Genomic DNA, 27,265 nt, shown 5'->3' on the forward strand with positions numbered 1-27,265 from the left:
GTGTGGTGGGAGGCCTTGCTTGTATGAATCACGAGGTGGAGTTTTATTAATTTCAGGAAAATCACAGATTTTGAGAAAGAATTTTTTCTACTTCCTGAAGATGCTAATAACTGCAGGTAGCCAGCTTTAAGGTGAATGAAAAGGGAATCTCAAAGGTAAAATGCACCACAGCAGGTCATTCCCCTGATGGGATTTTTGTTGTGTCCTGGCCAAGGGATGTGGCAGACAGAGTCCTGAGTGCAGAATTGGCCCTGGGTCAGAGTTGCTGAATCAGGTGCTTGACAGCTAATTGCGGACTTGGAAAGCAGTAAATGTCAACTGATGGCTTTGAAAATACCTTCGTGTATGTGTGCATACACACTTGGGCTTGATTCAGTGTCTTGCAGCAAACATCTCTGCTGTTCAGAAGGAAGGTGTCCATCTAAAGGGTTCTCTGGTTTTGGTGTGGGGCTTGGGGCAAGGGAAGTGGGAGCTTTCATCTGTAAGGAATAATTTTATCCTTTGCAGACAGTTTTTGCAAATTGCAGGCTTGGGGTCTGCCTGTTTTACTGGTTTTACATGGAAAAAAAGCAGCATTTAGCAAATGGCATGTTATGGAATGCTAACAAGATGGGCTCTGAAACATGTACAGTATGGGGGGAAGGAGTTACTGCTGGGAATTGCAGGCATTTGCTGGTTGATGTGCGTTGACACATTGTGAAGAGCTAGAAGCTTTTCCTCTCATAGTTATGCTTTCCAGTGTTTGTTTACATAGCCTTTCAGTAATCATTTTTCTAAAAAAAGTTCTGCTGAACACTTAATTCTTTTCTGAACTCCGTCTGCATAGTAGTTTTCTCAATCTTGAGTTCCACTAGTTTATATTCATGGGGCTAAATATGAATCTAGTAGTCTGCAGCTTTTTCTGCCTGCATATGAATGCTTGAATTTCCTGATGTGAGATCATTGTAATGGAGAGAGGGAAAAAAAAGAACAGGATTCATCACTTTTTTTTTTTGACTTGCCCTGTCCTGGTGCTTTTAGGTCTGGTGCGGAATTTGGAAGAGAGGATTTGTTTTCACATTGCTGCTATTCCACATCAGCTGCAGTGCCATCAGGCTTACCTGGCAAACCGAAAGCCTGGCTGTTCATGGAACTGTGATGAGGCTGATCTGGATCGAGACAGAGAGCTGGGCTAAAGAAGGGAAAATGCTGAGCCCTTGATTGTACAAACCTCTTTGCATTGAGCTCAGCAGTTTAATAATAGTTGGCCAGAGTATAAAGTTATCACATGATGGGGAGTAGATATGGAGTTCCCTGGCTTTGTTTATACTGCCAGACCTGTGAATTCACTTGTTCAGATTAATCCTATTGTGAACGTACAGATCTAAATGTCCTGTAGTCTGTGTCCCACTTAGTACAGCCCGTTAGTCCATGACTTCCCTACCATCTGGTCCTTGGCTATAGAGAGGAATTTTTCTTGTATATGTGTCTCCATAGCAACGAGTTTGCAGTTGATATGGAAAGTAAGCAGTTGCCCTAGCAACGGAGTTACTGATGTGGCAGCTTCTCTGCTTGCAGGGAAAGGGCTAAGCTAGTTCAGACCCATTATGTAGGTTTGCTGTGATTATAGCTATGCCCACTAGTGCTGTTTGAGCTAAGGGGAGGCTGAAAAATTTTGTTACAAGCCCTATTTCTGCCTCCCTTGAAAATCTGATTTATTCTTATAGAGATTCCTGCTTTGAACAAAGGCTGGTAGGATTGTCTTTCCAGGGTGTGTGATGTGCGTGTGCCTTTTATGAATTCAAACTTCCTCAGTCATCGTTATCAGATGAGGGGAAATGATGTTTGACCTCGCTGGTTTCGCTGCAGTATTTTTGTCTCAGTGAACAGCCCAGGGTTATAAAGGTTGGAGCTTTTGTCCCCATGCGTCTCTCTGCTATGCTGTGTTTTTTCCCCTGGTCTCTGCTTCTTTGGGCATCTATCCTATCCTCTTTGTGTCTGCTCTGCATTGTCTGAGATAGGGAAACATGCACATGCTGTGTGCATGCTGAAGAAATTAAAGTATCTGAAAGGTTTATTTGGCACTTATGCTGAGGGATGTGTTAATAAAAATGTAATGAGGGTAAAGGATATGTTTATGGGGATGGGAGGAGAAAATTCTCCTCGCTTGATGTGGAAGTTATTCTTAGAAGTACGTGGTCCATAACTGGGTCACGGAGATCCAGCCAGGCTCCTCCTCTGTCTGGAGCAGGCTCTGAGATCTGAGGACTCCTGAGTGGTCCTTGAGCTTTGCAAGAGCTGATGTCCAACTTGTCCTGTCTAAGGCACTGTCTCCCATAAGCGCTCTGCCAGGGCATCTCGACAGCAGCCATGGGAACCCTTTGGGCACGGGAGACTTTTCAGGAGTGCCTCCTGCAAATGTCTCTCCTCTGAGGTGATAATATCTGCACTTTTGACAGCTAAAATCCTGTCGAAAGATCAGTGCTAGCTGGAGTGAGAGGAAAAGGACCCTGCTTGTTCTTTGTTAGAATCTTTTGATCCAATCTGCATATGCATGGGGGTGAGGGAGACAGACCCTGTCCTCCCTCTTTTAGTGTCGCTGAGGTTTCCTGTGAAAGTTCAGTTTCACACTGGGGATAGAAAATAATCTCTGTTTTTAATGCTGTCACCTAGACTGATCCAAATAACAGAACTGTCAGAATTTCACTGCATTTATAACATCTGGGGAAGCTAAAGTGAAAAAATACCAAAAATCAAATCCAACAAAACAACCCCTCAGATTCATGTTAAAGGCTTCATGTGATATGGACTCCATAAAAAAGTTAATTTCCTAAATAGGCTGGTGCAACTGTTAATTTAATTATTAAAAGGATATTTTGTGGTTTTAAACTGGAATTTGTCTAGTTTAACTTGAAATGCATTTTTTTCTATTTTTTTCTGTCATAAAAAAAAGCTATTTAATATCAGAAATTTTCTCCTCAAATTTCTGTGCGGAGAAACAAGGGTGTCTCTTACTAGAAAAATCATAAAAGTCTCTAGAACCATACTGTAAATGGAGTTCCAAGATATTAGACAATTTATTGAGAACTTTTCTTGAACCCTTTTGGTTTTATTTTTGAATTGCAAACCTGAGAATTATACAGAATATTTAAATAATAGATTTCCTAAAGCTGTGCATGGAAATAACACTCTTCATTTCACTGGCTTCCAGCTGCTTGACTTAACATCAGAGCTAACTCTTTGCACAGGAATCTGCCTGAATTAACTGTTTTAGAGCTGTACGAAGCACAAGCAGTTCTTTTCAAGTAATGACAGGAGAGCTGTCAATATCCAGGGACTCCTGAGCCTTATATCTTAGGTATTTGTGTTATCTTGCTCTCAGTTAAGGTAGCCTGCAGGCAGGTGCCCTGCTGCGTAACTGAGGTGTTGGTTGCACAGTGACAGGCCATTGACCTGCCAGAGGAGATTGGCCACTTAGGTTAAATAAACTGGAGTAAGGGGCCCTGTCTGTGTTCCTCACACACAGCAAAGATGATCCAAAGTCTGTTAAGCAGCACTGAAAGAGTGTAGAAAATCAGGAGCGAGCTGCTCTTTACCCGTTGGGCTTGGGCTGTGGTGAGTCCATTTCCCAGCTGTGTTTGCACTCCCTTGCTTCTGACTGTTTGCTCTGTCACTTCCTGGCACGTGAACTTTTGTGTTTCTGTGACACACAACTGATCTGGCTGGATTTGTCTTTCACTCTTCTTTTAATTCCTGTGTTGCTTTTCAGCTTAAGTCCCCAGTTCAGGTTACAGTCCAGGTGACAGTTGTGCCAACATGACATGGGGAATAGAGGTGATGAGGAGGCTGGGCATTGCCAGTTGGGATTGCTGAGACAAGCCATTCCTTACAGAAGAAGGGCTGGCAGCTGCATGATGCTTGGTGGGGTAATGGGTGTAGTCCCTGCCCCAAGGTAAAGATAAATGTGAACAGAAGTTTAACTGCAAAGGGCCGCTTTCTTCTGCTGGAGGTGTTTGTTTTAGTTTCCCCTTAGGAGCAGGACTGTGCTGTTTGCTGTTCAAGTGACTCTTCTTGGTGTTTTACAGCAGATTTGAAGTGATCAGAGTCTGGGTTGTGCCATTCTCATGCACAAACCCTGCTGAACCTGACTGCCTGTTCCCTTTCCTGGGAGGTGGAATTGATCTAGAGCTGTATTGTAAGCTCCTCTTCAGCTCAGACTTGGCACATCTATCACTATGCAATGAGCAGGCTGAAAACTCTTTGTATGATTTTCATTTGGGTTATTTTTCATCGGGCTAATTTAGCTGGATTCATTTTCAGCTCCCTGTTTAGTTCATGGTTACTGTGGTCAGAGGAACACCAGTGTCAGCACAGGCTGTAGGCTCAGCTCTGTTTAATCTGGCATGAAGCTGTCCCTGCGGCTTCCAGCCAGCTCAGCGCTGACCTGGTGACAGCAGGAGAAGATGGGGAAGGGAAGGGGTGAAGGAGGCTCTCACCTTTGAGAGCAGAGGCTGCACTTGAGCCAGTGGGGCTGCTTGTATGTTCGGTCAGATACATGCTTGGTGCTGGATTGGGCCCATAAGACATGGGTGAAATGGTTGAACAAAAACTGCACCAGGATGTGTCCGCATGTGTGTTTTTTCAAGATTTGTTTCTGTTGCCCAAGGTTCTTAATTTTGGCAGTAGAAGTGGCTCTATGTGGACCTGTGCTGTGCATCCTCTGAAAAGCTGTTATGGAAGAGGAAAGGATGTCTATAAAATCAATTGTCAGACTTTTCCCATGCTGCTGTCATTACATCCTCATCACCTCCTGTGTTTCTTCCCAGTTGTCAGAGCGATAATGAAGTGCCCTTGTCACTGCCAGCAAAGGAAGCTCAGATCTTGGAGCTTCACTCTGGTTGAGCACAGGAGACCTCTCTGATGATGGGCTGAGGGATGTGGGCACACAGGAGCACTTTGACATGTCCATTAGTGAATGTGGTAAGGCATGCCCCTGAGCACCACGCCCACGATGCTGGCTGTACTAACTCCAGCTGTAGCTGAACATCAGAGATGAGCTGGGCTTGCTGGTGTGGCTGAGTGTATGCACTTCTTCTTGCACTTTAGCTCTTCAGCAAAACATCAAAGGATCCATTTTAATATGTGTCCCTTAGACTTCCTCCTTCCTTCTCTAAAAGGGAAGTGTTTTGCATTGTCTGAAAGTGCCCAGCAAATTGTGCTGTGTGGCTGTTTTCCTTGGTGAAAACCTTAAGAAAAAAAAAATTGAAAATCTTGGTCATAACAGTTGAAGCAGTTGAAAATAATTGAGGAGTTGAGGATACTGTTCAGGCAGCCTGAAGCAGCCTTTGAGCTGCTGAAGGAGCTACCTTTCTTTGCTCTGGATTCAGGCAGTTACTGTGTCCCCACTGAACCTTAATTCAGTCCTGCAGCATGATAATATTTCTGGTAGAGTCATTCACACGACTGGCCTGGCAGGGTCTGGGCAGCGGTCTGAAAGTTGCTTATACCTGCTCATTCTGTGTTATTTTCAGCTAATTGCTGTATCTTCATGAATCTAGTTAACACAAATGAATGGTATAGAATAACATAAGCCAAAATCCTTATGAAGAAGGGACTGTGTGTGACTGTTTTTAATTTAGCTGGTTGTCATGTGTATGTTGAGCAGTGGTGGGTTAGCATATAAAAGTTAGTTGACTTCTGTCATTGCAGGACTGGGCAGACTTGCTAGATGAGGTCATGGTGCAAGCAGTGCATGTAGCTATAACAAAGCAGTATGTCATGAAGCTCAAAAAGTCCAAGTGCAAGGTGCTCCATCTGGGTCGGGGCAATCCCAGTTACGAGCACAGACTGGGAGATGAGGTCATTGAGAGCAGCCCTGCAGAGAAGGATGTGGGGTTCTCATGAAGAGCTGGACATGCACCAGCAATGAGTGCTTGCAGGCCAGAATGTCAACTCTCTGCTGGGCTGTATCCAAAGCAGCGAGGACAGCAGGGCACAGGAGGGAATTGTGCCCCTCTCCTCTGCTTTTGTGGGACCCCACCTGCAGTGCTGCATCCAGCTCTGGGGTCCCCAGGAAAGGAAGGACATGGACCTGCTGAAAAGGGTCTGGAGGAGGGCCAAAGATGATCAGAGGGCCGAAGAATGTCTCACGAGGACAGGCTGAGAGAGCTGGGATTGTTCAGCCTGGAGAAGAGAGGCTACAGGAAGACCTCACTGCTGCCTTCCATTACTTAAAGGGTACTTAGAAAGAAAGAAAGGGACTTTTTATACAGGCAGAGAGTGACAGGCAAGGGGGAACAGTTTTAAGTGAAGAAATTTAGATGACATGTCTGAAAGAAATTCTTTGCTGTGAGGGTGGTGAGGCACTGGCAAAGGTTGCCAGTGCCAGAGGAGCTGTGGGTACCACATCTCTGGAAGTGTTCAAGGCCAGGCTGGATGCAGCTTGAAGCAACTTGGTCTGGTGGATGGCATTGCTGCAGTGGTGGCTGAATTGGAACTAGATGATCTCTGAGGTCTCTTCCAAACCTAACTCTTCTATGATTCTCTTTAGTTACTTTGGTGAACACAGATTTGTTTAATAAAAAGCCCCACGTGGCTGCCTCTGGTTAAGTTTTGCTTAGCAAGCACCTAGGGAAAGACGTGGCCCATGCTTATATGTATTTTTAAGCTAATAAAGCTTTTTATCTCTAAGTAATTTGCTTTTATCTTTTGATACGTAGTCTGGTATTTTTAATCAGTACAAGTCTGGTAAAGGTCTTCTAGGTAAAGGAAGATACTGAGGAAAGTTCATTTTTTTGGTGATACTTTTAGTTTGTCAGTATATAAGTAGTTTAGAAACAGTGAGATTTTGCTTTCTTTAGTAGTGACAACTGGCTTGTTATGACTCAGTAGTTAAATTTTGGTCTCAAGGAAAAAGCTGTTTAGTTTCCAAACATCTGTCATTCAGTCTAACTCCCACTTAAAGTCCCTTCCCCAACCACTCCTCACCTTCAGTACCTCAGAGCTGGCTTAAAGCAGGATACCCTCTCAGCTCCAGAGATGAGAAATTATTATGCGTGGGCTGGGGAAGAGAGGAATTGCCAAAATTGATTGTCTGGCAGTGCTTCACTGACAAACAGCAGAGAAACATGGGTGGTTGGTTCAGGTGCAATTATGAGTCCCTGTCCTTGACACTTGAGCTCTGACATCCTTAAAGGTGAAGTGGATCCCGAATATGTGCTACAATGGTTTTTTCAGTCTTGTAGCTTAGATTTTTTGACTTAATTCCTGTTTGTCTTTTCTCTGGCTTGGAAGAATTCAGGCACAGAAGTAATACCATATGCTTTCTTTAATGGTGTGGGCAAAAGCAGATATTTGGAGGACCAGGCATGTTGCTGTTGGAGAGTGGTCCTGTGGACAGTTTCAGCAGTCTGGCTGCCCTGGGACTAACTGGCCTCATGGATGGGGGCAAGAAACACCTTCCTCAGGTGTGGTGCTTTTAGCAAGAGCTTCCTGAGATGTTTTCACTTGGGGCAAAATCAGTGTCCAGGACTGAAGCCCACAGCAATTTGTACCTTTAATTACACAAGAGAGCATAGAATACTTTGGCTCTGCCATGCCATCATATCCATGATTCCTCTTAGCCTGCAGCCTTTGGATTTCAGTGATCAGGTGGCTGGAGCTGCTGAGTTCTTTGGTAGCTGGGGTAGTGCACTCACACATGCTCATCATCACTGCCATGTCTGGCCATTTATTGCAATGGCAATAAAACAGTGGTTATCCTTTCTGGAGAGTAAGCACATTTATAAGAGTCTTGATGCTGGCAAAGTTTATCTACATGCTGGCAACAAAACTGGCTTTTAAAGACTCCTGAATTTCTTGTCGCTGTAAGTGGTGTCAAAATCATCAGTGATAGAGGTCACGTAAGATAAGCAACAGGGGAGGGAAAGAAAGGGAGTGAGTGACCTTCCTGCTTTGGCATACAGCTTTTTTTCCTCCTCAATTTTTTTTGGGTCACTGTTGGCCCTTTTTAGCCTGAAACATTACTTGGTTGTTTTTGTTTTTTTTCCTGTTTTCCCACCAATTTGGACTCCTGAATTCAGAAAAGCTAGTTTTGATTTACTCTTTTGAGTATCAACTACAGAATTGTGACTGAGAGCTGTGGAAAGTAGCTGTTGTGGCCATAAACGATGCCTCTGGATCCTGCTTAGTTATCCATAATAATAATAATTGTTGAGACAGTATGTTTTAATTAATTTTATTAATTAAATTAATTTTATTAGTTAAATTACTTTATTTCTGTTGAGTTGTTCGCATTCCAGTCAGGCTCTTATGGAAAAATTGGGAACTAGTGTAGGAATTTGTGGTTTAAGAATCTTAAATGTGAGTGGGTTTTTCCTTGTTGCAGTAGAAAAGAAGCCAAATTGCTGCCCTTAGCCAGTGACTTAAGATACCACAACACTATCTATGGCATGCTGAATTGCTATATTTCATTGCAGCAGTGAAGAGTAGCAATTTACCACTAGCTGAGAGCTCTCAGGATTTTGAAGCACCAGTGTAACTTGCTGAAAGATGACTGTTGGTAAGCAGAGGAATGAACAGGCTTCTGTACAGGGAAGTCTCAATGGCATGGAGAATTGTCTGTGGCAGTACGTGGAGCAGAAACTTATTGATGGAATTTTGCATAAGAGAATCCAGTTGAATGGAGAATTCAGTCATTCAAGCTTTAAGCAGAAAATTAGCCTGTGTTCCAGAGCTATGTTTATAAGATCCCACAGCTGCCTACTTAGGGGAAGGTACTCACTAAGATGAAGCAACTATTATGAATATATTTCTGAGTTTACAGTTGAAAAAAGGTGTCTACAGTGCATCTTGCAGGGACTGTGGGGGTTAATGCAAGACTCTAGGGTTAATTGCTGGGATACCTTATCTCAAGCTTTCATTTAAATATTTTTATCTCTTTTCCTCACCTTTTAGCGTGGAGAGTGGGAACACACATCTTGCAGGTTCTGCATATTTCAGTAAAAATAAGGAAATCATTCATGAAATGTTTTGGTTTTACATTAGCAGGAGGGATGTTAAACATCACTGTTAAGGTTTAGTGATTCAGAATGTAATAAATGTAGCACTTTTGCAATTAGTTCTCTTGAAATAGTTAAGAAGAACTAAATAGACCTTGCAAGGACAAGATCTTCATCTTTAGAACTAAAGTCCTTGCCATGCAGGAAAAGCTGTATTAGAAAGATTCTCCTGTGTACCATTGCTTTGCAGTGCCTGGTTGCAGCCTTCTCAAGCCCCAGAAAAACCCAGAATCACTGCATTTCCAGAGAGCATCACCGCTCCTGGGAGCACTTTGAAGGCTTTTGGAGAGAATGTTTGACAGGTTTTAAGAACTGCCTGCTGCTGGTGTATATGGAGCTACAGTTATACTTGGGCTTTGAGAGAATACTGTGGGTCAAAAGATACTCAGTTCTGCAGGAATTCCCTTCAGACATAATACTTATAAATAAATTCAACTGGAAATAATGATATGATTCTTACATAATTCCACTCTTCCTGAAGTACTTGAAGACTAAGGGGCTGCACATTAATAGAATCATAGAATCATGGAACATCCTGAGTTAGGGGATCATTGAGTCCAGCTCCTGGCCCTGCATGGGACACCCCAAGAATCACACTGTGTGCCAGAGAGTATTGTCCAGACACTTCTTCAACTCTTCAGGCTGGTGCTGTGACCACTTCCCTGGGGAGCCTGCTCCAGTGCTCAGCCATCCTCTGGGTTAAAAACCTTTTTCTCATACAATGGTGTAAGTAGTTTGCTGGCTTTTCTGCATAGCTGAAGTAAGAAGGAATGCATGGTGTGCATGGAAAGTGCAGATTTTCAGTTGGGAGAGATGGGAAGTTGGAGAGTCAGGATGTGGCTGAGATAGCTGAGAATTAGACAAATGCTGGTATTTGTACTTTCTCATGGTTTGCTTTGAAGGAGTAGGATGGACTTGTCCAGAATGTTTTTTCCTGTTTTGGCAATTAATGTAATGCATTTGTTTTTATGTAATTGCTCATTACACTAATTGATTTGTGTTTTCTCTCTCTTACCCTTCTTCTATACAGATGAAGGTTTCCCCCTTCAATGCTCAGGGTTAAATATACAGACCTTGCTTTTATAAAAGAGTGTAGGTTTGGTTTACAATTTTATATTGATATGTAATACTTTCTAGACTTGTGGCTGCATGGCAGAGAAAGAGGAAAGACGCTGTCACAGAGACAAATTGCACAGAAGATTTACTCCTGTGCTAGCTCCCAGCTCTTGAGGCAAATGCAATTTTATTGTTTATGATGTACCTTCCTTTTCTGCTTAAATTATTTTTTTCATCTATCTGTATATGCATGTATAAATACTTTTTATACATAAGAAGCATTACAGAATCACACTCTTTTTTAAATCATCCAAACACTTTTAAGGTAAAATGGGAGCAAAAATTGGATTGTCAGATAGAGCTTTCTGTCTGCTTGTGTCTCTGTGCCAGGAAAACAAGATGCTGTCATAGTGGTACATCTTAAACCACAGAATATTCTGTGTTGGAAGGGATGCACAAATACTTTCAAGTCCAGTTCTTAAGTGGATGGCCCAGAAAGGGATCAAACTTGCAACCCTGGCATTATTAGTAGTACTGTGTTCTAACTACCTGAGCTAATCTCCACAACATTTCCTTGGGAAAGGTGTGTTGCCACTCCTGCTTACCAGTTACTCTAATCGGATGACTCTAAATTAAGAGTCTTAACTAACCTGAACCATCTCTTAAAATTCAGTAAAACACCTCCACTTTGTCTGATTTTTTGTTGTTTCATGTTTTGCTAAAACACCTGTAATATTTCACTGCCTCTTGGGCAGTGCTGCATTTGTTCAGAGGAATAAAGTTCCTTGTTCTTGGCTTAGCAAGTGTGCTTTGATGTGTCATTTACTGTTAGGTTTTAGAGCTGACTAATTTTGAATTTGGGAAAGCAGAAATGTAATTATGACCCTTTCCATTAAGAGACAAGTTTTTCAGTCATTCTTGTTAAAAAAAAAAGTAAAGTTTTCATTTAGAAAGCTTTGATTTCAATTTGTAGCAGTGAAATTTTGGAAAGGTTTTGCTTTTTCATGCTTTTCTTATGTGACTAGGAAAATATCTTCCTCCTGCCAGCTAAAATACTTACATTATTTTAGTTTCAAAGTAAATATTCTTATGATCTAACCACTTTTTCTAATTACCTTCTGCTCTTTTACCAGCACTCAAGTTGCACTCACCCTCCAGCAGTATCTAGTGTGCCAAAAATGCATTTGGCTGGGTTGGGTTGATAGGACAAGAGTCCGTGCCTTAATTATGGTAGAGTTATCCACTTGTGTGCCACATCATCTTATATTTATTCCCCTTGCTATTTATAAAACAAGGTTTGCAAATTTGTTGGATTGGCACTTTGAATCTTTAATTTAGACACACATTTAAAAGGGGAAGATTTTGCTTCTTCAGTGAACTTGCCTTTTTTGTGTGTTTCGACGACATGTTGATTCCTCTTGAATCTGGTGAAAAATTGAAACAGTTTTAGAGTGGTTTTAACAGCTTTTCAGTCCATGCCATGTGTAGCTTTGGACTTCTTGCAGTGCATACCAAGACATGTTTTTGTTTAGAAAGGAACAGAATTTTGCAATTGCTCAAATAAATTTTCTGGTTTTGTTGCATGGCTTTGAAGTTAGACCAAGTAATGTTACCATCTAAGGGTGTTTTTGTGTAATAATACGAATGGATATGATAAGAGTGGTGTGGGAGGCTATTTATACAGAGGTTTGTATCTTAAAAATTATGAAATTGGCTTTAAAATCACGTTGTCATTTACAACAGTGAGGGGAGGAGCTGTGTGCTTTATTTTAGAGCCTTTAAGAACTTTTATAAGGTCTTTTATAGAAGCAAAGGCAACTGGAAAGGTTTTTTCATTTGCCCCCATCCCCACCTCCATGATTTTGCACCGTCTTGTGACTTTCTAATAGAAACATCTAGAATACCAACATGCTATAAAAATGCTATGAATCAGGAACATTAAACCCAGATTCTGGAGGTTGCAATAAAGCTATCATCTGTCAAGTTTCCTTCAAACTCTTCTGTTAGTGGTATGTTTAGTATTGCTGGAGAAAGTATTTTGCAAGAAAAACACAGTAATTACAGAAGTCCTTCACAATACAGTGCAGATTCAGCATCCGTGGTCATTGGATGCAACTGTGAAGAGCAGCCAGCCCTTTTTATAGGCTGATGCTTGGAGTTGGTGTAACTGGCTTCCTCTTGCAGGGGCAAGCAATGCTGAGTTTTTACAGCACCAGCATCCTCAAAAGTTAATTACTGGTTTTCATCAGGGTTTGGTACATGATGCAGCTCTGAAAGGTAAAATGACTGCTGTTTAAGTGTCTCCATATTGGTAGGATGAATGGAGTCAGTATAAGGCATTCATCCCTTCCTTTTTGTTCAACCTTTAGGTAGGGCCTTCAGCAGTTTGGACTTCATTTTCTAGCTATGCATTTTTCTCTATAGGGGTATTTGTATGTTATTTTTGCTTGCTTTTCACTTTCAGCTGTTCAATTCCAATAGCAGTTTTTTTGCTTTCCCCCCCACACACACCTTAGTTCTCTTTTTATTCCTACCTGCATCATCTCTGAATGTAACTGGTCATAAGCGTCTGTCTGAGGAATGCAGGGACAGGTGCTTTCAGTCGTCCTTGCACTGTACTGAAAGCACATTTGTATTTTGAAAAAGAAAAAAAGTAGCAGCCCTTTTTTGAAGCAGGGTTTTCATTCGTACACCGGATGCTATTTTTGGTGTGTCAGATATGAAGGCTTCCTGTGTGAAACTGATCAAGTAAAAGATCACAGGAGACCTGGAGCAGTGACTCAGGTCACAGCAGGCCTGGTTGCATGACACCTGTGTCATCAAAATAGCTTTGCTTTGGCATCCCTAAATGAGATTTTCTTTTCCCTTAGATGGTAGATCTGTTCAAAGGCGTATTTGATCATGAATAATTTGGAGGAAAACAGCTTTTTAACCTTCTGAGAATATCATATGCCTTCTCTTCCGTGTTACTTCTGAGCTCCTCATCGTCTGATGTTGGACAAGTTGTCGATTTTCATCACTGGAGTCTGCTCAGAAATTGTTTCTCCCTGTTTCTTTCCACTCCAGGCATGTTAAGTCAGATAAATTCATACACTGATGTTTAATCACTGATCACTTACCACTCTTGTGCAATATTGATCAGCAGCCTTTTTGTATGCAATGATCGGAATGAGTAATAGCTTCCTAGTAAACACTGAGGAGTTGGAGGTTGAAGATGGTGACTTAGCCCCATCTAGAAGTTACACAGCTTTTTTCTAGAAGCTTCTAGACTCCATCCAATTTCTTTTCCCCTCCCCTACTCCAAACTCTATTTCTTTCCACATTCTGTTCAAGCCAAGCATCAATCCTTCTTTCTGTAGATGGTGTGTCTTCAGCAAGTGCGCCAGTCCTCTTCTCAGGGCTCCTGGTGCTGCTGAGGTTGTCCAGTGTCTCCTTTTTCTGAGGAGCCTGTCATTTCTTCTTTCAATACGCTACAAACACACACGGGTTTCCTGTTTCATGGGGGCGTCCTGTGAACATCGTACCTGAAAATGAAAAATGACGGCTCGTGAGATAATTCAGTTAAAAAGAAGCCAGGGAAAACCCAAATAGGCAGGGCTGTGGTGTGTGGGTTGAAAGCTGTTTTTTACCCCCTGCTTCCTCCCACTCTTTCCTTACTGGGTAAAAGACCCAGTCTGTGCCTGAACTTGCTATTCTGAATAACCTCTTATCTGCACACAGTGACTGATGCTCACATCCTGTTTGCCACCAGCTTAGAATGCCCTGAAGAGGGACATTTCTATTTCTGCTGGGTCTGTTTCAGTGAGTTTGCAGGCTGGCTCTCTGCTGCTGCCTCTGTCATAGGCCTTTTGATTGTCTCCCGTGAATTTGAGGAAACTCACTTTTTCTTTACCGTTTCTATGAAATAGCAAAATCTTTGTGGGATTTGGAATGGCATCTGGAAAAATGAGGTAGACTTTTAAACAGAAGAATAATTTATATTGAGTCGGAATTTGGTTAAGTATTTAGACTTTGATTAATGCTCTGCTAATGTAGAACTAGTCTGCCCAGGAAATAACATGAATAAACCTGTGAATTCTATTCTTGCCAAGATGTAGGTTTTGATTAGGGACTTGCTAGCTTCCTTGGAAAAACTGTAGATTGCAATATTCCTTTTTTGCACACCAGTGAGTTCAGATATAATTTCTCTAATATAGTCACTTTGCTGTGTTTAATAATAAACTATCTGCACAATTTCAAATCTGTTTTAGTGATGGAGGTGCTCAGGGAAGCTGATTATCCAGTCTAAAATACACTTGATTCAGTGGCTCATGCTGCAGAATTTTCCATGACAAGCTTTGTTGTGTCTGCCACTTACAGTATTTTAGCAGTTGCAACCTCTGTGTAGCCATGCTTGCAAAAATGCAGCCACCTAAAAACCCAAGACAAAGAAATCCTATAGTTGTGAAGTCTATATTTGAGATGGCTGTGTGGAGATAAATATTAAAGGGAGTGTTCTTACAGTTTTAATGGAGCTTACTGTGAATTAAACTTTGAAGACTAAGCAAATTCATCTTCTTGCTTAGCTTCTTTTTACAAGCTTTGCTTCTGCAGCAGACTTAAAGTGGGAGAAGATACATCTGAAGTAGTGGCTCCCACAACAAAAAGTTCCTACATGGTTCTTTTTAGCTTATTTCACCTTGAGGATGATTTGGATGAGATCTGACAGTGTAGCTTTCTTTCTCACCTGTTTCTCCCTCCCTGACTTGTGGTAGGCTGCTCATCTCTGGGGCTGGGTGCAGGTTCCCTAGCTGTGGCACAGTGGGGGCTGGTGCCCTGTTCTTCCAGGGAGGGTGAGGGGGCTGTGCTTGCTGCCAGGGTGGGAGTGCTGTGTTTAACCCACACGCCACAGTGGTCTCCTCTTTGTGCTTGTGGTGATGCCGTGGCCCTGGCTATCTCCAGCCATCCGTGGGCTGGGGCTGGTGTGGGAAGAAGCTTTGTGCACTCACTCACTGCTGCCAGAGGAGGCCACAGGTACAGCTAGGACTGGGAGAGGGTGCTTGTAGTGACCTGTGACATGGCAGTCAGTGGATACAAGTAGGTGCCTTAGCAGCAAGCTCCCTGTCTCTGCTTGCATATGTAATTTCCTTGCCATCTTGAAATAGGAGCCTCCCTATGTTGGAAGGCTCTGGTGCACTTGAGGTGTGTTTTTGACTCTCCCCAGAAGACTTTTATGGCCAGCACTCCAGAAGATGCAGGAAGAGGTTATTGCCATAGGTGATAGTGCTCTGACTCTGCAGATGGTGAGGGATTGCTGCTCTCTGGCTGTGTGTAGGTTTCAATGGTGTGCCTCTCAGGTGAGATTTCTTGCTCAGTTTGCGTTACATTAAAAATAAGATGTCAAATCCCACTAGGTGAGGAAAGCCCTTTCCCACAGGCACGGCAGTTGTGGTCCCACCAGGGTGCCCAGTGTCTAAGAGGGAGTGTGTGTACTGTAGCTGCTGGATTTTGACCTCCCCACAGGAGGCTAGTTTGCTCCTAGAGCTAAGCTGGTCTTTCCCTGGTTTGTTGTCATTGCAGAGCCATTGATCTTACTGTTTAATTTAGGAGGTATTTCTCCAGAGGCTTGTGGTGGTACCTGGTGTTTAAGTGGAAGGAGGATTTGTGTGTGCTGCTTGCAAAAATGCCACGTCGTGGTGAAGTACCAGATTTTTTTTGGATCCATGAGGTTTTGGGTTATAACATTTGGGCTGTTGAGGCTCCTGAACCCAGGCCCTGCCCTGACTAGTTTATGCTGATTTGGGCTGTGTGAACGAGATGAAAACTTCACTGCAGTCATTAGTTGCTTCATTTTGGAGGATGTTTGCAGCATGGCGAGGTGTTTTGTTTTGCTTTCTGGGGTTTCATTCAGCCATGAGAAAGAGGAGGAGGAAAGAGGAAGATATAAAAAATAGTTATCTCTAAACCTAGCATAGAAATGGGCAGAGTAGAATGTGTATGTAAGTAGCCAGAGGAATGTGTGTGTTGATGGATGTGGGTAGCACTGAGGTCTGTGTTGCAGGAGGATGGTTATTCTTCAGCGTGTGCCTGCTGGAGGTGACAGGGATCTGTTGAGGCAGCTGAGTGGGGCTTGGGATGGAGCACAGCTTTGTTTCTGTAAATAACCCAGGAACACTTGGAAACCCCACATCCAGGGAACCTCTCAAATGATTTATCGAAGTGCCTGTTTTTTCTCCTCCATGCATCGTGCAAACTAATATTAAACACTAAGCAAGGAAAAATCGTACATTAAATAAACAGTTATGAGGGAAATGGTGGAAATCCATTAGCTTTTGTCAGGTCTTCCTTATTTCTATTTTTATTTGTCATGGATAATGGATTTAGTACAACCTACTCCCTCTCACATATTTCTGCTAGCTGTTAACCCCTTCCCCTGGAAATTCACTCTCTGGCTTATTTCGTCATTAATACAACAGTAGGCAAAAAGTGGCCTGTAAACCTTTAATACAGATACAAGTGTTGAATAATTTTTTTAATATCTGTTTAGTGAAGGGTTGTGTTTTAAAATTGTCCCTATGTTCTTATATATGATGTAACTATACATTTGTAAGAAAAGGCAGTTTCCAATTGTAGATAATATGAAGGGCATGGATAACCCGTGGGTATTTAAGTGAGTGCACCTCTAATATTAAATTAGTGCACCCTGCTAAATGGACTACTGGTCTGTAGTCTGGAGAGTTTTTTCCCTTTCTGCCATGATTTTTATAGGTGACCTTGAGGACTTCTTTTTTTATTCCTTTTTTTCTGTATCTTCTCAATTTTCTTTTCAGTAGTGTAGGGATAATTACCCTTTCCATGTATACACAGAAATTCTGTAGGCTGAAGCAGCGTTATTAACACTACTTGCTGCCCAGTCTCCCTCAGTATGCCTGTGATGGCCAGTCACAATGACAGGCTTGTCTTCTGGGCTCTCCTGCTTTCCCAGCCCAGTCTCCCTGCACCTGTTTTATCTTACACTTCGTTCCTCCCTTGCGGTGTCTCAGCCCGTCTTCTTCAGCACCTGGTCTTTGCCTAGCCTGGGGAGACTTTGGGCAATGTCTGGGGTTGCTAGGTACTGGCATGAAACAACATCAACTCTGTATAGGAGGCAGGCATTGTTTAAGGGCGCTTAATGACGCTGCTTTCTTCAGCTGTTTGCAGGGTTACTGTGTGGCAGCCTAATAGCTTTATAGGGTGGTTCTCGTATAAACTCAACAAGGAGATATCTAACAAGCTAAATACAACTCTTGGAGTTGAGTAACGTAGTGCAACACTTCCTGAGCCTGTTGGAGGAATTGTTTTATGATAAGAGCAGTGGGAAGCTAATGTGGTGTAGGAGATCCACTGCTGGCTGTTAGCAGTCATTTTGTGCAAGCTCACCTGTACTAATGGACACATGGTGGTGTGCTGTAGGAGCAGTGGACCAGCTGTGCCCATGGGCAGTGGGTTGCCATGACTGAAATAATGGTAGAGAATCATTCCAGACCTGGTGTTAAAGTGCTCCTTGCAGGATCAGGAACCTGGACTCTGGAGACATGCTTTGGGTTGGCAGTATTGGCTGCAGCTCAGACTTGCTGGGTGTCTAGGTCGTGCACTAGAAGACATCCCTAACTTCTCTGTTCACAGGAGGGGAAGTGCTGACGAAAAAAATAGCTTAAAAGCCTGTGAATGCCTTCATTCGTGCAAACCCCAAAAGCAGTCAGTCCCACGCCCGCTGTTTCTTTGCTCTCCCTGTGGCAGAGAGACAAGGCCACAGGCTCTGTGCCTGATGCTACTAATGGGGCTCTCGGCAGGTTTGGGGGGTGGCAGCTCAGAAGGCACTGCTGCAGAGGGCAGGGCCTTTCACTCTGATAACACATACAAGCCCAGTGGTACAGAGAGAACTTCCGATATGTCTTGTGCTGGGGAGACTTGAACTCCTTTAATGTTGGAAGACCACTGGACAGTGTGCATTTTGGTAGCACTTTCTTGTGTTGAAGGGTGTTGTGCTGCATCTTGCCTCTGAAATAGGTGGAATATTTTTGACTATGGAATACCAGAGCCTTCCCTTTTGTCAGCTGTTACTTTTCCGTGCTGATCTAGCCTCTTTATTCCTTTGTCATTGTTTATTTGTATGCTTGGCTTCCTTTTTGTTTTATTTCATTTTGAGACAAAGTAGTCCTTTTCCTCTCTAACCATACTTCTCTTCTTAGGGAAGTAATATACCCACCCAGCCTCGCCAGTCAGAAAGACAGTGCTCATTTTTTGACTGGAAGAACAGCAGAGGCATGGAGGTGGCTGCATCACCTGGGGAAGAACCAGGCTGCTTTCATAAAGTCAAATCAGGGGAATAAAGGGTTGATGGCTGGGTTGGTGTCTGGGGTAGCTCACTGAGCAAGTGAGCTAAAATACCAAGAGATGAGTGTGAAAACAAGGACTTCAAACTTGAATGATCTGAAGTAATGGATGTTTTTACTTGGAGCAAAACAAGATTTAAAAAGCCCCAACCTTTTGTTTTCTTGAGGAATGCTGACGATTTTTTGATCCAACTGGCTTACTGGGGTTGAACACTGTACACCAGCAAGCTTTCAAATCAAAACTTTAATTTCATGCATTAGATGAGCATATGTTTATGGTCATGTAATTGTGTTTTAGCTAGTCTCTTCTTGTCACGCTTCTTCACCTTTGTGCTTGAGCTGAGCTGTGACTGCTGCTTTACTGAGGAAAGGTTGAAAACGTGCAGAAGTGTTTGTGAGGGTTTTGTTATGATGCATGCAGATACTACTTCAGATTTACTTCAGCTTAGTGTCAAGCTCTTGCCTAACATTGCCAGAATTTCCTTAGAAGAGCAGGGGAAATTTCTACTTCTCTTAAGTTCGTAGGTCAGGGGATTTTTACAAAAATTAAAAGCTTAGTAAGCAGTTGTCACTGTCACTAAAATGCAGTCATGGTCTATAGTGCTATTCTTTAAAGCTGGACGTAGAGAATTTCACTGGTCTGTGCTAGAAATGTTAAAAGAGAATGAAGAAAATCTGCCCTTAAACTGTATGAATAGTTATTTGTAATTTTTATGTAAGATCGCAGTGAATCTGAGGAATGCGTTTTGTAATAATAGGAATCGCTGGCAGTGGCTTTGTTTTTCTTTCTTTCAGAATTCCTTAACTGTTGTACTTCTTAATAAAAAAAAAAAGAAAACACAAAAAAACCCACCCCAACAAAACCCAAACAAACAAAAAAACCCAAACAAAACCTAAACCAAACAATAACAAAAAAAATCCCAGAAAAAACTTAGCTGACCTCAGATGATTCAATGCTTTGTTTGTTTCTGCAAATAATTTCAATTGTTTATAAAAAGGAGTAACTAGAGAACCCCCCAGACTCATATGCAACTTATAGGCAAGCTATTATAGATGATAAAGTTTTAGTATTGTCTGTGGCACCACCCATAAAAAAACCTACTTAAAATGGGAGAATCTGTGTAGGAGATGAGAGCAAGCAACCTTATTACTTTTTTGATAACTTGAAATACCAATGAGTAAAGATAAGCAGTAGAGTGTTAAACACACCAGCAGACCAACTTTGGCATCTGATCTTAAATCTTCCTGAGTGCTTGCCAGGCAAATAGTTTAAAATTTGTCATGTAATATATTTCCCAAGTTTTGATACTAGTATGTTAATTCTGCCTCATGTAAATGAAGGGACTAGTTCTGAGTTGGTTCTGTTTTAGGAGCGATACCCTTCATTTGGAGGAGCACGATACTAACATGAGGGATGAGTAGTTGAACTGAAAAACAAAAAAATAAGGAGTGTTCTTTTCACCAGTGTCTGCAAGTGAATGGTATAGAGCTGGCCTTTGAGCATTGTTCCTGGTTGCCAGGTTCTCTCCCCTTGGATATTGTAAAACATCTCTGCCCTTGCTGTCATAGTGCTGATTCAACACAGCATCAGTGGTCATAACAGGCTTGCATTTTCTAGTCTTGGTGGATTTTGCAGTCATGAACCACTTCTTTGCTGTAGTGCCAGCACAACGTTTGCAAACCTTCAAGGGCAGAGGTATATTTAGTGAAGTATGTGTAATCTGTGTTTTATTGTGGGATGGCTTTGAAGTCACTTGGCAGGTTTCTTTGCTTAGTACAAGAAAGTTATTTAAGCAAGTCATTCTCTCCTGAGGTGGATTTTGGAGTGATTATTGTGTTCCTCTTGATGCACTTCAGAGGTGAAGACAGGGTGTCATAAGGTGCAACTCGGAAAGTATTTTACTTGCCTTCTTTCTTCTCAATTGCTTCTCAATTTCCTCATGAAAATACCTCACTTTTCTTGTTAAATATATTTTTTCATAGGACGAGAAAAAGGGAATTTGTGTTTAGGAGGAATTCCTGATGATAGTTTGCTGTTCCTGGGAACCAACCAGAAACTTGTTTTTGTCACAGTTTCCAGAATTGCTCTGTCTTCTGCGTGACTGCAGTGTCAGGTGGCGAGTGAAGTACCCTGCTCTTTTATGGATAATAAGACTCTTCCATCATGACTTGTTCTCTTGGGTGCTTTTGCAGGTCCTCGCTGCCTGACAGCCTTGGCTGTGCTCTCACCACCTCCAGAGGCTTCCTGCACAGGTGTGAGCAGTCAACAGTGACAACAGTGTCAGCAAGGTGGCTGATGGCTTTGTGCTGCTACATTAGATGTGGTGCAGTCATAGAAGTTGAGAAGTGTGTTTCTGGTCTAAAACAATTATGTTTTTCAGATTCTGGTCTTGGATGTAGTTACTCAAACAGTTGTTTTAAATTCGGTGGTGAGATGCATAGTTCTGCCCTACAATTCTTTTTGCTCCTGTAGAAACCCTTCTGTGATCATATTGAACAGTTGGACCTGTAGAGGCTGTTGGGCATTCCCATGGATAAGCACAGTGACAAATCTGTGTGAAAGGTTGCTTCAAGCCTGCTGTTGCAGCACACCTGGACACAATGAGCTCAGGATAAATATTTCTTTAAATTAAGAACCTTTAATACCCAGTAATCTCTCCACTATTACTTGCAAAGAGATCACCTGTTGTAACAACAGTAGGTTTCATCCAGGAGAGAAAATCTTTTGATGGTGAATTACTGACAACAAAAGGTTCCCAATCACTGAAGAAGGTGGTGTTAATGATATTCATAGGTTCTGTGTTAACAACTGCAGCAACCTACACTGGGTTAGGCAGAGACAGATGCCAGAGTGACGTGATTTCAGTATTTGATAGCTTAGGGCTGCAGATGTTAGTTGGTAATGCCCTTTTCTGAGTAATAGGAAATTTCTGCTTTTTCTCTTTGCTTTTATGGTTAGTGAAACCAGTGTGACATACTTTTCAGATGGTGTACATCTGCACCTCTTCAGTCTGTGTAGCTGCCTGATTCATACTGCTGATCATTTTGGTTCAAGAAAGCCTAGTCATGGCCACCCATGCCCTCCTCATCTGATAGTGGAGAAGTAAAGTACAGATCTACTCAGTGGGCAGCTGTTGATTGGGAGTAGCAAGGTCCTTAACTCAGAGCTGTGTTAAAATTCTCAGCCTGCTGGCATAGCTTAGGTGCGTGAGCGGAGCTGTGCAGGAGCTGTGCAGTCACTCGTGGGTGTCTTGTTTTGGTTTCTCTCCTCCCAGCCTCCAGGCACCTGTGTTGGGGCCCAGCCTCTCCATGTCTCTGGTTTCCCATGCACAGCCTGGCCTTTCCCTCAGGGCTGTCTGCCAGCCTTGCTGCCCAGCTCACCCCAGCCCCTGTACCCCTGCTCTGTGTCATACTGGTTTTGCTTTGTGTCTAGCCAGAGTCCTGGTTTTCCTTTTTCAGTGTGCTGTTTTACAAGGTGCATCAGGATGTCACCAGGGCTCCTGCTACAAAGGGAACAGCTCCCATTCCCCTCCCAGTGTCCCTGCATCCCTCCGCTGCTTTGCCACAGCTCTCTGGATGCTTGTCACACCTTTCATGTGAGCCAGCTTAATGAATGTAAATTACATCAAATTGTGTGAGAAAAACAGTTTTCTTTGAGGAAAATGACTGAAATGGGCTTATGGAAGAAGGCCCAGGCACATGCAAGGCATCACAGAGGGAAAAAAATCCCCCTTTTGGCAGATTTCCTTAGGGTTCTGTTCCCTTGGGGACCATCTTGGTGGTGATGCTGCTGCAAGAGATGCGGGTACCTGGAGCTGCTCCTGCAGGTAGATTCAAAGTGAACATGTTACCAGAGCTTCAGAAGGGAAAATTTGGAAATGCCAACATCTCCCTGAGCCCATGTTTTGTGGTTTCTGTATCTGCTCTCTTCCCAAAGCTTTGTTTTGACCATACTTGTTTTTATGGCAGTGAAAAGAAAAACTCTGTGAAAAAGGTTGTGTTCCTAACACCTTTCAAGCCTGTGCTGAAATAACCAGGGAACAAAATTCTTCAAATAAACGCTATCTGCAATTTTTATATAGATGGATGTAGTCCCTGCAGTACCAAAATCTGACCATGCAAACCCATTACAATGGGTTGTGTACTTTTTCCCAGCCACTGGTCTCAGAAAGAGCTCAACACACAATTCTTTTAGTTGAGCTTTGGGCAGACAGTAGCTGATGTGTGAGGCTAGGTAGTTGTGAGGTTATATGCAGGCAAAATCTTTACAATCAGGAGTTTTACTAGTGGATGCTATTAATTCCCAACTGTAGCAACTGAAAGAGTGGACAGGCAGCACTTAAATTATTTTAAAATTTCAGTCTTTTTTCAATTCTACTAAAAAAGACCAAATATATACTAATAGGTTGTGTAAAGTAGTATTAAAAAACTTCTATGTGCAGTGCACTGGAAGAAAAAACAAGTGAACATTGAGTGTATCATTTACCTTTTCATGGCAATGCACTGACTTTAGTTGCTGGGAGGGAATCAGAATTGGATATTAGAGATATGAGAGAGCAAATTTGTTAATGAATTGGGAGTTGGTACACAGTATTGTGCACAATCTACATATATATGTTAAGTGACTTAAAAAGGAGTAGCAATTTCTCCATATAAAAGATAATCGGGATTTTTTTTTTAAATAAAGTATTCAGTCAGACTTTCATGGGGTAACTCTGTATGTTTCTCTCTCTCCCCATTAGCGCCTCTGAAGTAGTTTACCCTCAAGTACAGTTTACTCTTGGACCACATGAAGAGGACTTGTAATAACATCACCCAATTTTTAATCACCTTAACCAGGAATCAGTGCAGAAGCTGTAACCTGTGTTTGGAAGGAACGAGGTGGCTGTGCCTAGCCCTGGGAGGAGGTGGCATGTGGGGAGGTCTGAAAGCACTCCAAGTGCTGAGGAGATCAGGGGGCTGTTATCCACTGCTCAGGCACTTGTTGCCTGGGAGACAAATGTAATCCAGAGATTTTTTTTTTACCCTTCCTTGCTGGTTTTTGATTGGAGTCACTATTGACTTTTGGCTTGGAGGAGGTAGTGAAGCAGCACGCTAAGTGTCATAAGATGGAAATTAATCACTAAGGGACGGGGTCTGAGCTCCAGTGATTTCCTTTCCCGTGATTGCTCTGTATATGGGGAGACTAATGACACATCTGAACAGACGGTTAACGAAGCTCTTCACACCTCCCAACAGTCAAGAAGGTTTCTTAACCAGATGTCACTTCAGTTTTCCTTTTTATTCATGCTCTGTTATGTGATTGTGGAAAAACAAAAATAACTGTCTTGAAAGAGAACATTGCAAAGTTGGCGAGCTTTGCCTCAAATTACATTTGTTTTTGCTGGTAAATTATAAGTCAGTTCAGTTGCAGTGAAAATATAGCAAATCTGCCTTCCCAGTGTTTTTTTTAACAAGGAGTGTACTTCTCAGTATTTTTTGTGAGAGTTCCTGTTTTTCAGTGAGATTATTTTTGGCTTTTGCAAGAATATGGGCAAGCCACACAAATTTATCTTAACAGTAATAAAAGGTTTTGAAGTCACTCTTCAGTAGTGACTTCATATTGTAAGGCCCTCAGCTTAAACTAACTGATGGGTTTTGGGGAGTAATCTCTTCCAGGTAGATGAAAAGGCTGTCTTGGAAGTAAATGAAAAAACAGAAGTTTGAAAACAATATGTTGTGTTCCAGCAAGTACAAATAAGGTAGATGGTATTTAAGTGTAGCTTTTTTTATAAGTTTATCCCATGCTGTAAGAAGTAAGGAATCCAGCAAAGGTTTTCTCCTGAAAAATTTTCCTAGTTTTGCTCATTGCTTGCTTAAAAGGAAATTTTATGTTCTTAGTCTGGGTCTTGGATAGAGCATGGAAGTGGAATTTAGGATGTTTGGATTCTATTTTTGACTCTGTCCTTTGCCTAAAAATCTCTTACTGGGCTTGTCATGTGTCTGGCTCATTGTCCCATATTTTAAGAGGGCTAAGCGTAACAACCTCCTTCTTGCAGACTGGTGTGAGAAGTGTGGGGCCCAGCTTCCACAGCTGACAGCAGCCCTGGATCTCTCAGCTGTTGACTGTAGTGCTCTGCTGAGATGAGAGCCAAAGAGGCTTGCTGGCTCTCTCTCTAGCCCCTTTAGTCTTGGGCTTTTTTGGCCATATCAGGACCTTGCTTCGTTTGAAGTGCTGGAAGATGTCTCCCCTTAGACTCTTCTGTGGCCTCCTAGTAGGGCACCTTTGAGCAGTAAAAGGATGGATGGGCTTGAACCCTGGAAGCCATCCTGAGGAGTCTTGACCCCCTGCTCCTGTTCCACCAGAACAGCATGTAGCCCTGCTTCTTTCTGACAAAGACTGTCACAGCTCCAGTGGGTTGTGCTGGCTGCTCTCCTTTTCTTTCAAGCCAGGACTCACATGGTGCTGGAAACTTTCTAGGTGCACACACAGCCATCCAGGGACATTGGGGAAGACTTTTCTTTTTCATTTATTTTTTATGTATTTTTGGGGAGGAGAATTTAGTGCAGATTTGCTCTCTGTAAGCACTTTGCGTGTTGCACTGTGTATCCTGAAGCTGTCCATGGGGCAGAGGAGCACTTAGGAAGTGGTAGGGCAAAGATACAAGTTTTCAAAAGGAAACAGGTGTCTGGTTTTGGTTTTCTATATAGTTTAAGAAAATTATGTACTTCTTCTGTGTGTGTGTGTCTGTGTGTGCTTGTTCTTTAACGCATTAACTGAGACCTTTGTTTCACTGGTAGAAGTTGCAGCAGAGGAAAGGGATGGTCCTGGGCTGGAAAGCAGCTAGAGGCAGTTACAGCCTCCCCCACCTGTTCCAGAAAGCATCAACATTTACCAAAAAAATCTTAGCATAATGCCTTGAAAGCCTGTCAGTTGAGTTCAGTGAACAGCTAGGACTGGTGTTTATGTATGATCAAGCAGAGCAAGACTGCTCCTGAACTATCATTCTGTATGCTTTCATAGTGAAGCTGAGGCAAAGTTTTCATATTTGTTTGAGAACTCACACAAAACAATCCAAAATATCCTTAGCCTGACCTCTGATGGGATTGAGACAAGAAATGAAATTGCACTGCTTGTAAGTGCAGAATAAACACTGAATTTGAGTGTAATCTTTGCTTTACAGATTAACTGCTGGTGTTGTTCCTTGTGTCCAGAAAGGGTAATTACAGTAACTGTTGTTTTAGCTGATCACAATTTCACAACACACTTAAATGGTTATACTCTGATTATACTCTGGGCTTTTTTTTTTTTAGTTTTGGTTCGTTGGTTTGTTTTGGGGTTTTTTGGTAGTTTTTTTTCCCCTCTGGGGAGAAAAGATGATTAATTTCCTCTTGTAGTATAATGGCATTGATGTCATGTGGGTTAGAGGATTAAGTCCTTATATTTTTAAAACAGTTGCTAGGGTGTTTAACCCTCTCCTTTTTAGCCTTGTTTCTGTTTGTATAACAGCAAAAGGAAAAGAAAACTACTTCGAAAAGCGAGATGCTTCTTCTCAAAGTTTCTGTTTACAGTTAACTGTAGCTTCTTATTTTTCCAATATGAGATGATTGGAAAATTGCCAGATATTAAATCCTATTAACTAGTAAAGAGAGGGGGGAAAGAGCAACCAAACATTAACTTTTTCTCTCAGAATTGTGATTTAAATAATACAGTAATAATACATTATTAAAGGAGTAATAATTTGTGGCAAGCAAGTTATATTCTCTTCTGTTAGACAAAAAACCCAAACCCACTGCTTTTCCTGAAAAAAAATGCTAAATAAATATGGCTGTGCCATTGGATCAAATATTTGATTTTTTTAAAAATTCTTTTCTCTTTGCAGAGTATTGGAAAGGGATCCTTGTGGTGTATAGACCCAGAATACAGACAAAATCTTATTCAGGCTTTGAAAAAGACACCCTATCACCCATATTCGCATGTGTTCAATACACCTCCCACATCTCCTCAGGCATATCAAAGGTAAGAACTAGATGCATTTTACAGCTCTAAATGTTTTCCTGCGGTGTTGCGTATGATTCTTGGGTAGGGCACTAAATGTAATCAGGCGCTGCAGTTTGGATGTGCTGGTGTGGGAAGCCCGGGAGCGCCGGCGGCGGCCTGGCCTTTTCGGCGTGTCCAGGACACCTTTTCCCTGCTCGTGCCCCGAGCAGAGCCTGCAGGCTTCCTGCAGCAGCCCTTTGGCAGAGGGGCGCCTGAAATAAAAATGCAGATAAGCAAATGGAGAGCTCTGAAGTGCCCACTTATCCCTTTGGTGAAGGCACGATTCCCTCGCTCACTCAGAGGCGATGGCTCGTTCTTTTCCTGGCAGAGCTGCGGGCCGATGTTGCCTGTGCAGCCACAGGATGTCCACCAGGTTGAGCTGGTGCCCAGGTGGCTTGACCAGCCCTTGGTGGTGGATGGGCACCTGTGGTGGCCCTTAGGATTAGCCTGGATTTTCTCCTTTGCTTCAGTGAAACAGACTTGGGGTGGAGTTTTTCTGTTCGTTTTGCGTTTTTTGATCTGATTCATTTATGACGAGTGTTAGCAAAGAGACATTATCTATGGCTGCCATCCACAAAGCAGGAAAGCAGGTGCTGAGGTCTGGCAGAACGGCTTTCTCCTCGATGCTAATAAGGGCCGGAATGCGGTTCCTGGCCCGTGCTGGCCCACTCCCCTCAGGATGGGGAGGGTGTGATGCGCCAGCCGGGCCAGGGTCACTACCGGCCCGCAGCAGCCCCGGGACTGGGCGGTGACCCTGGCGGCTCGCCTGGCGGCTGAGGGGGTTCTTATTATTTTCC

The 27,265-nt window shown here is 42.6% G+C and overlaps 1 protein-coding gene across 9 annotated transcripts in view; it reads left to right on the plus strand.

Annotated features, from left to right (window-relative positions):
• FOXN3 (forkhead box N3) overlaps positions 1–27,265 on the plus strand; it is a 169,798-nt gene that overhangs the window by 39,289 nt on the left and 103,244 nt on the right. For all 9 annotated transcript variants that reach the window (XM_039712433.1, XM_039712434.1, XM_039712432.1 and 6 more), the window contains one exon: positions 26,311–26,447. In XM_039712433.1, coding sequence (XP_039568367.1) covers positions 26,311–26,447 — 137 coding nt within the window. The remainder of the gene's footprint in view (positions 1–26,310; positions 26,448–27,265) is intronic.

This window comes from Passer montanus, unplaced genomic scaffold (genome assembly GCF_014805655.1).
Source record: "Passer montanus isolate IOZ18808 unplaced genomic scaffold, ASM1480565v1 scaffold27, whole genome shotgun sequence".
Taxonomy (NCBI): Eukaryota; Metazoa; Chordata; class Aves; order Passeriformes; family Passeridae; genus Passer; species Passer montanus.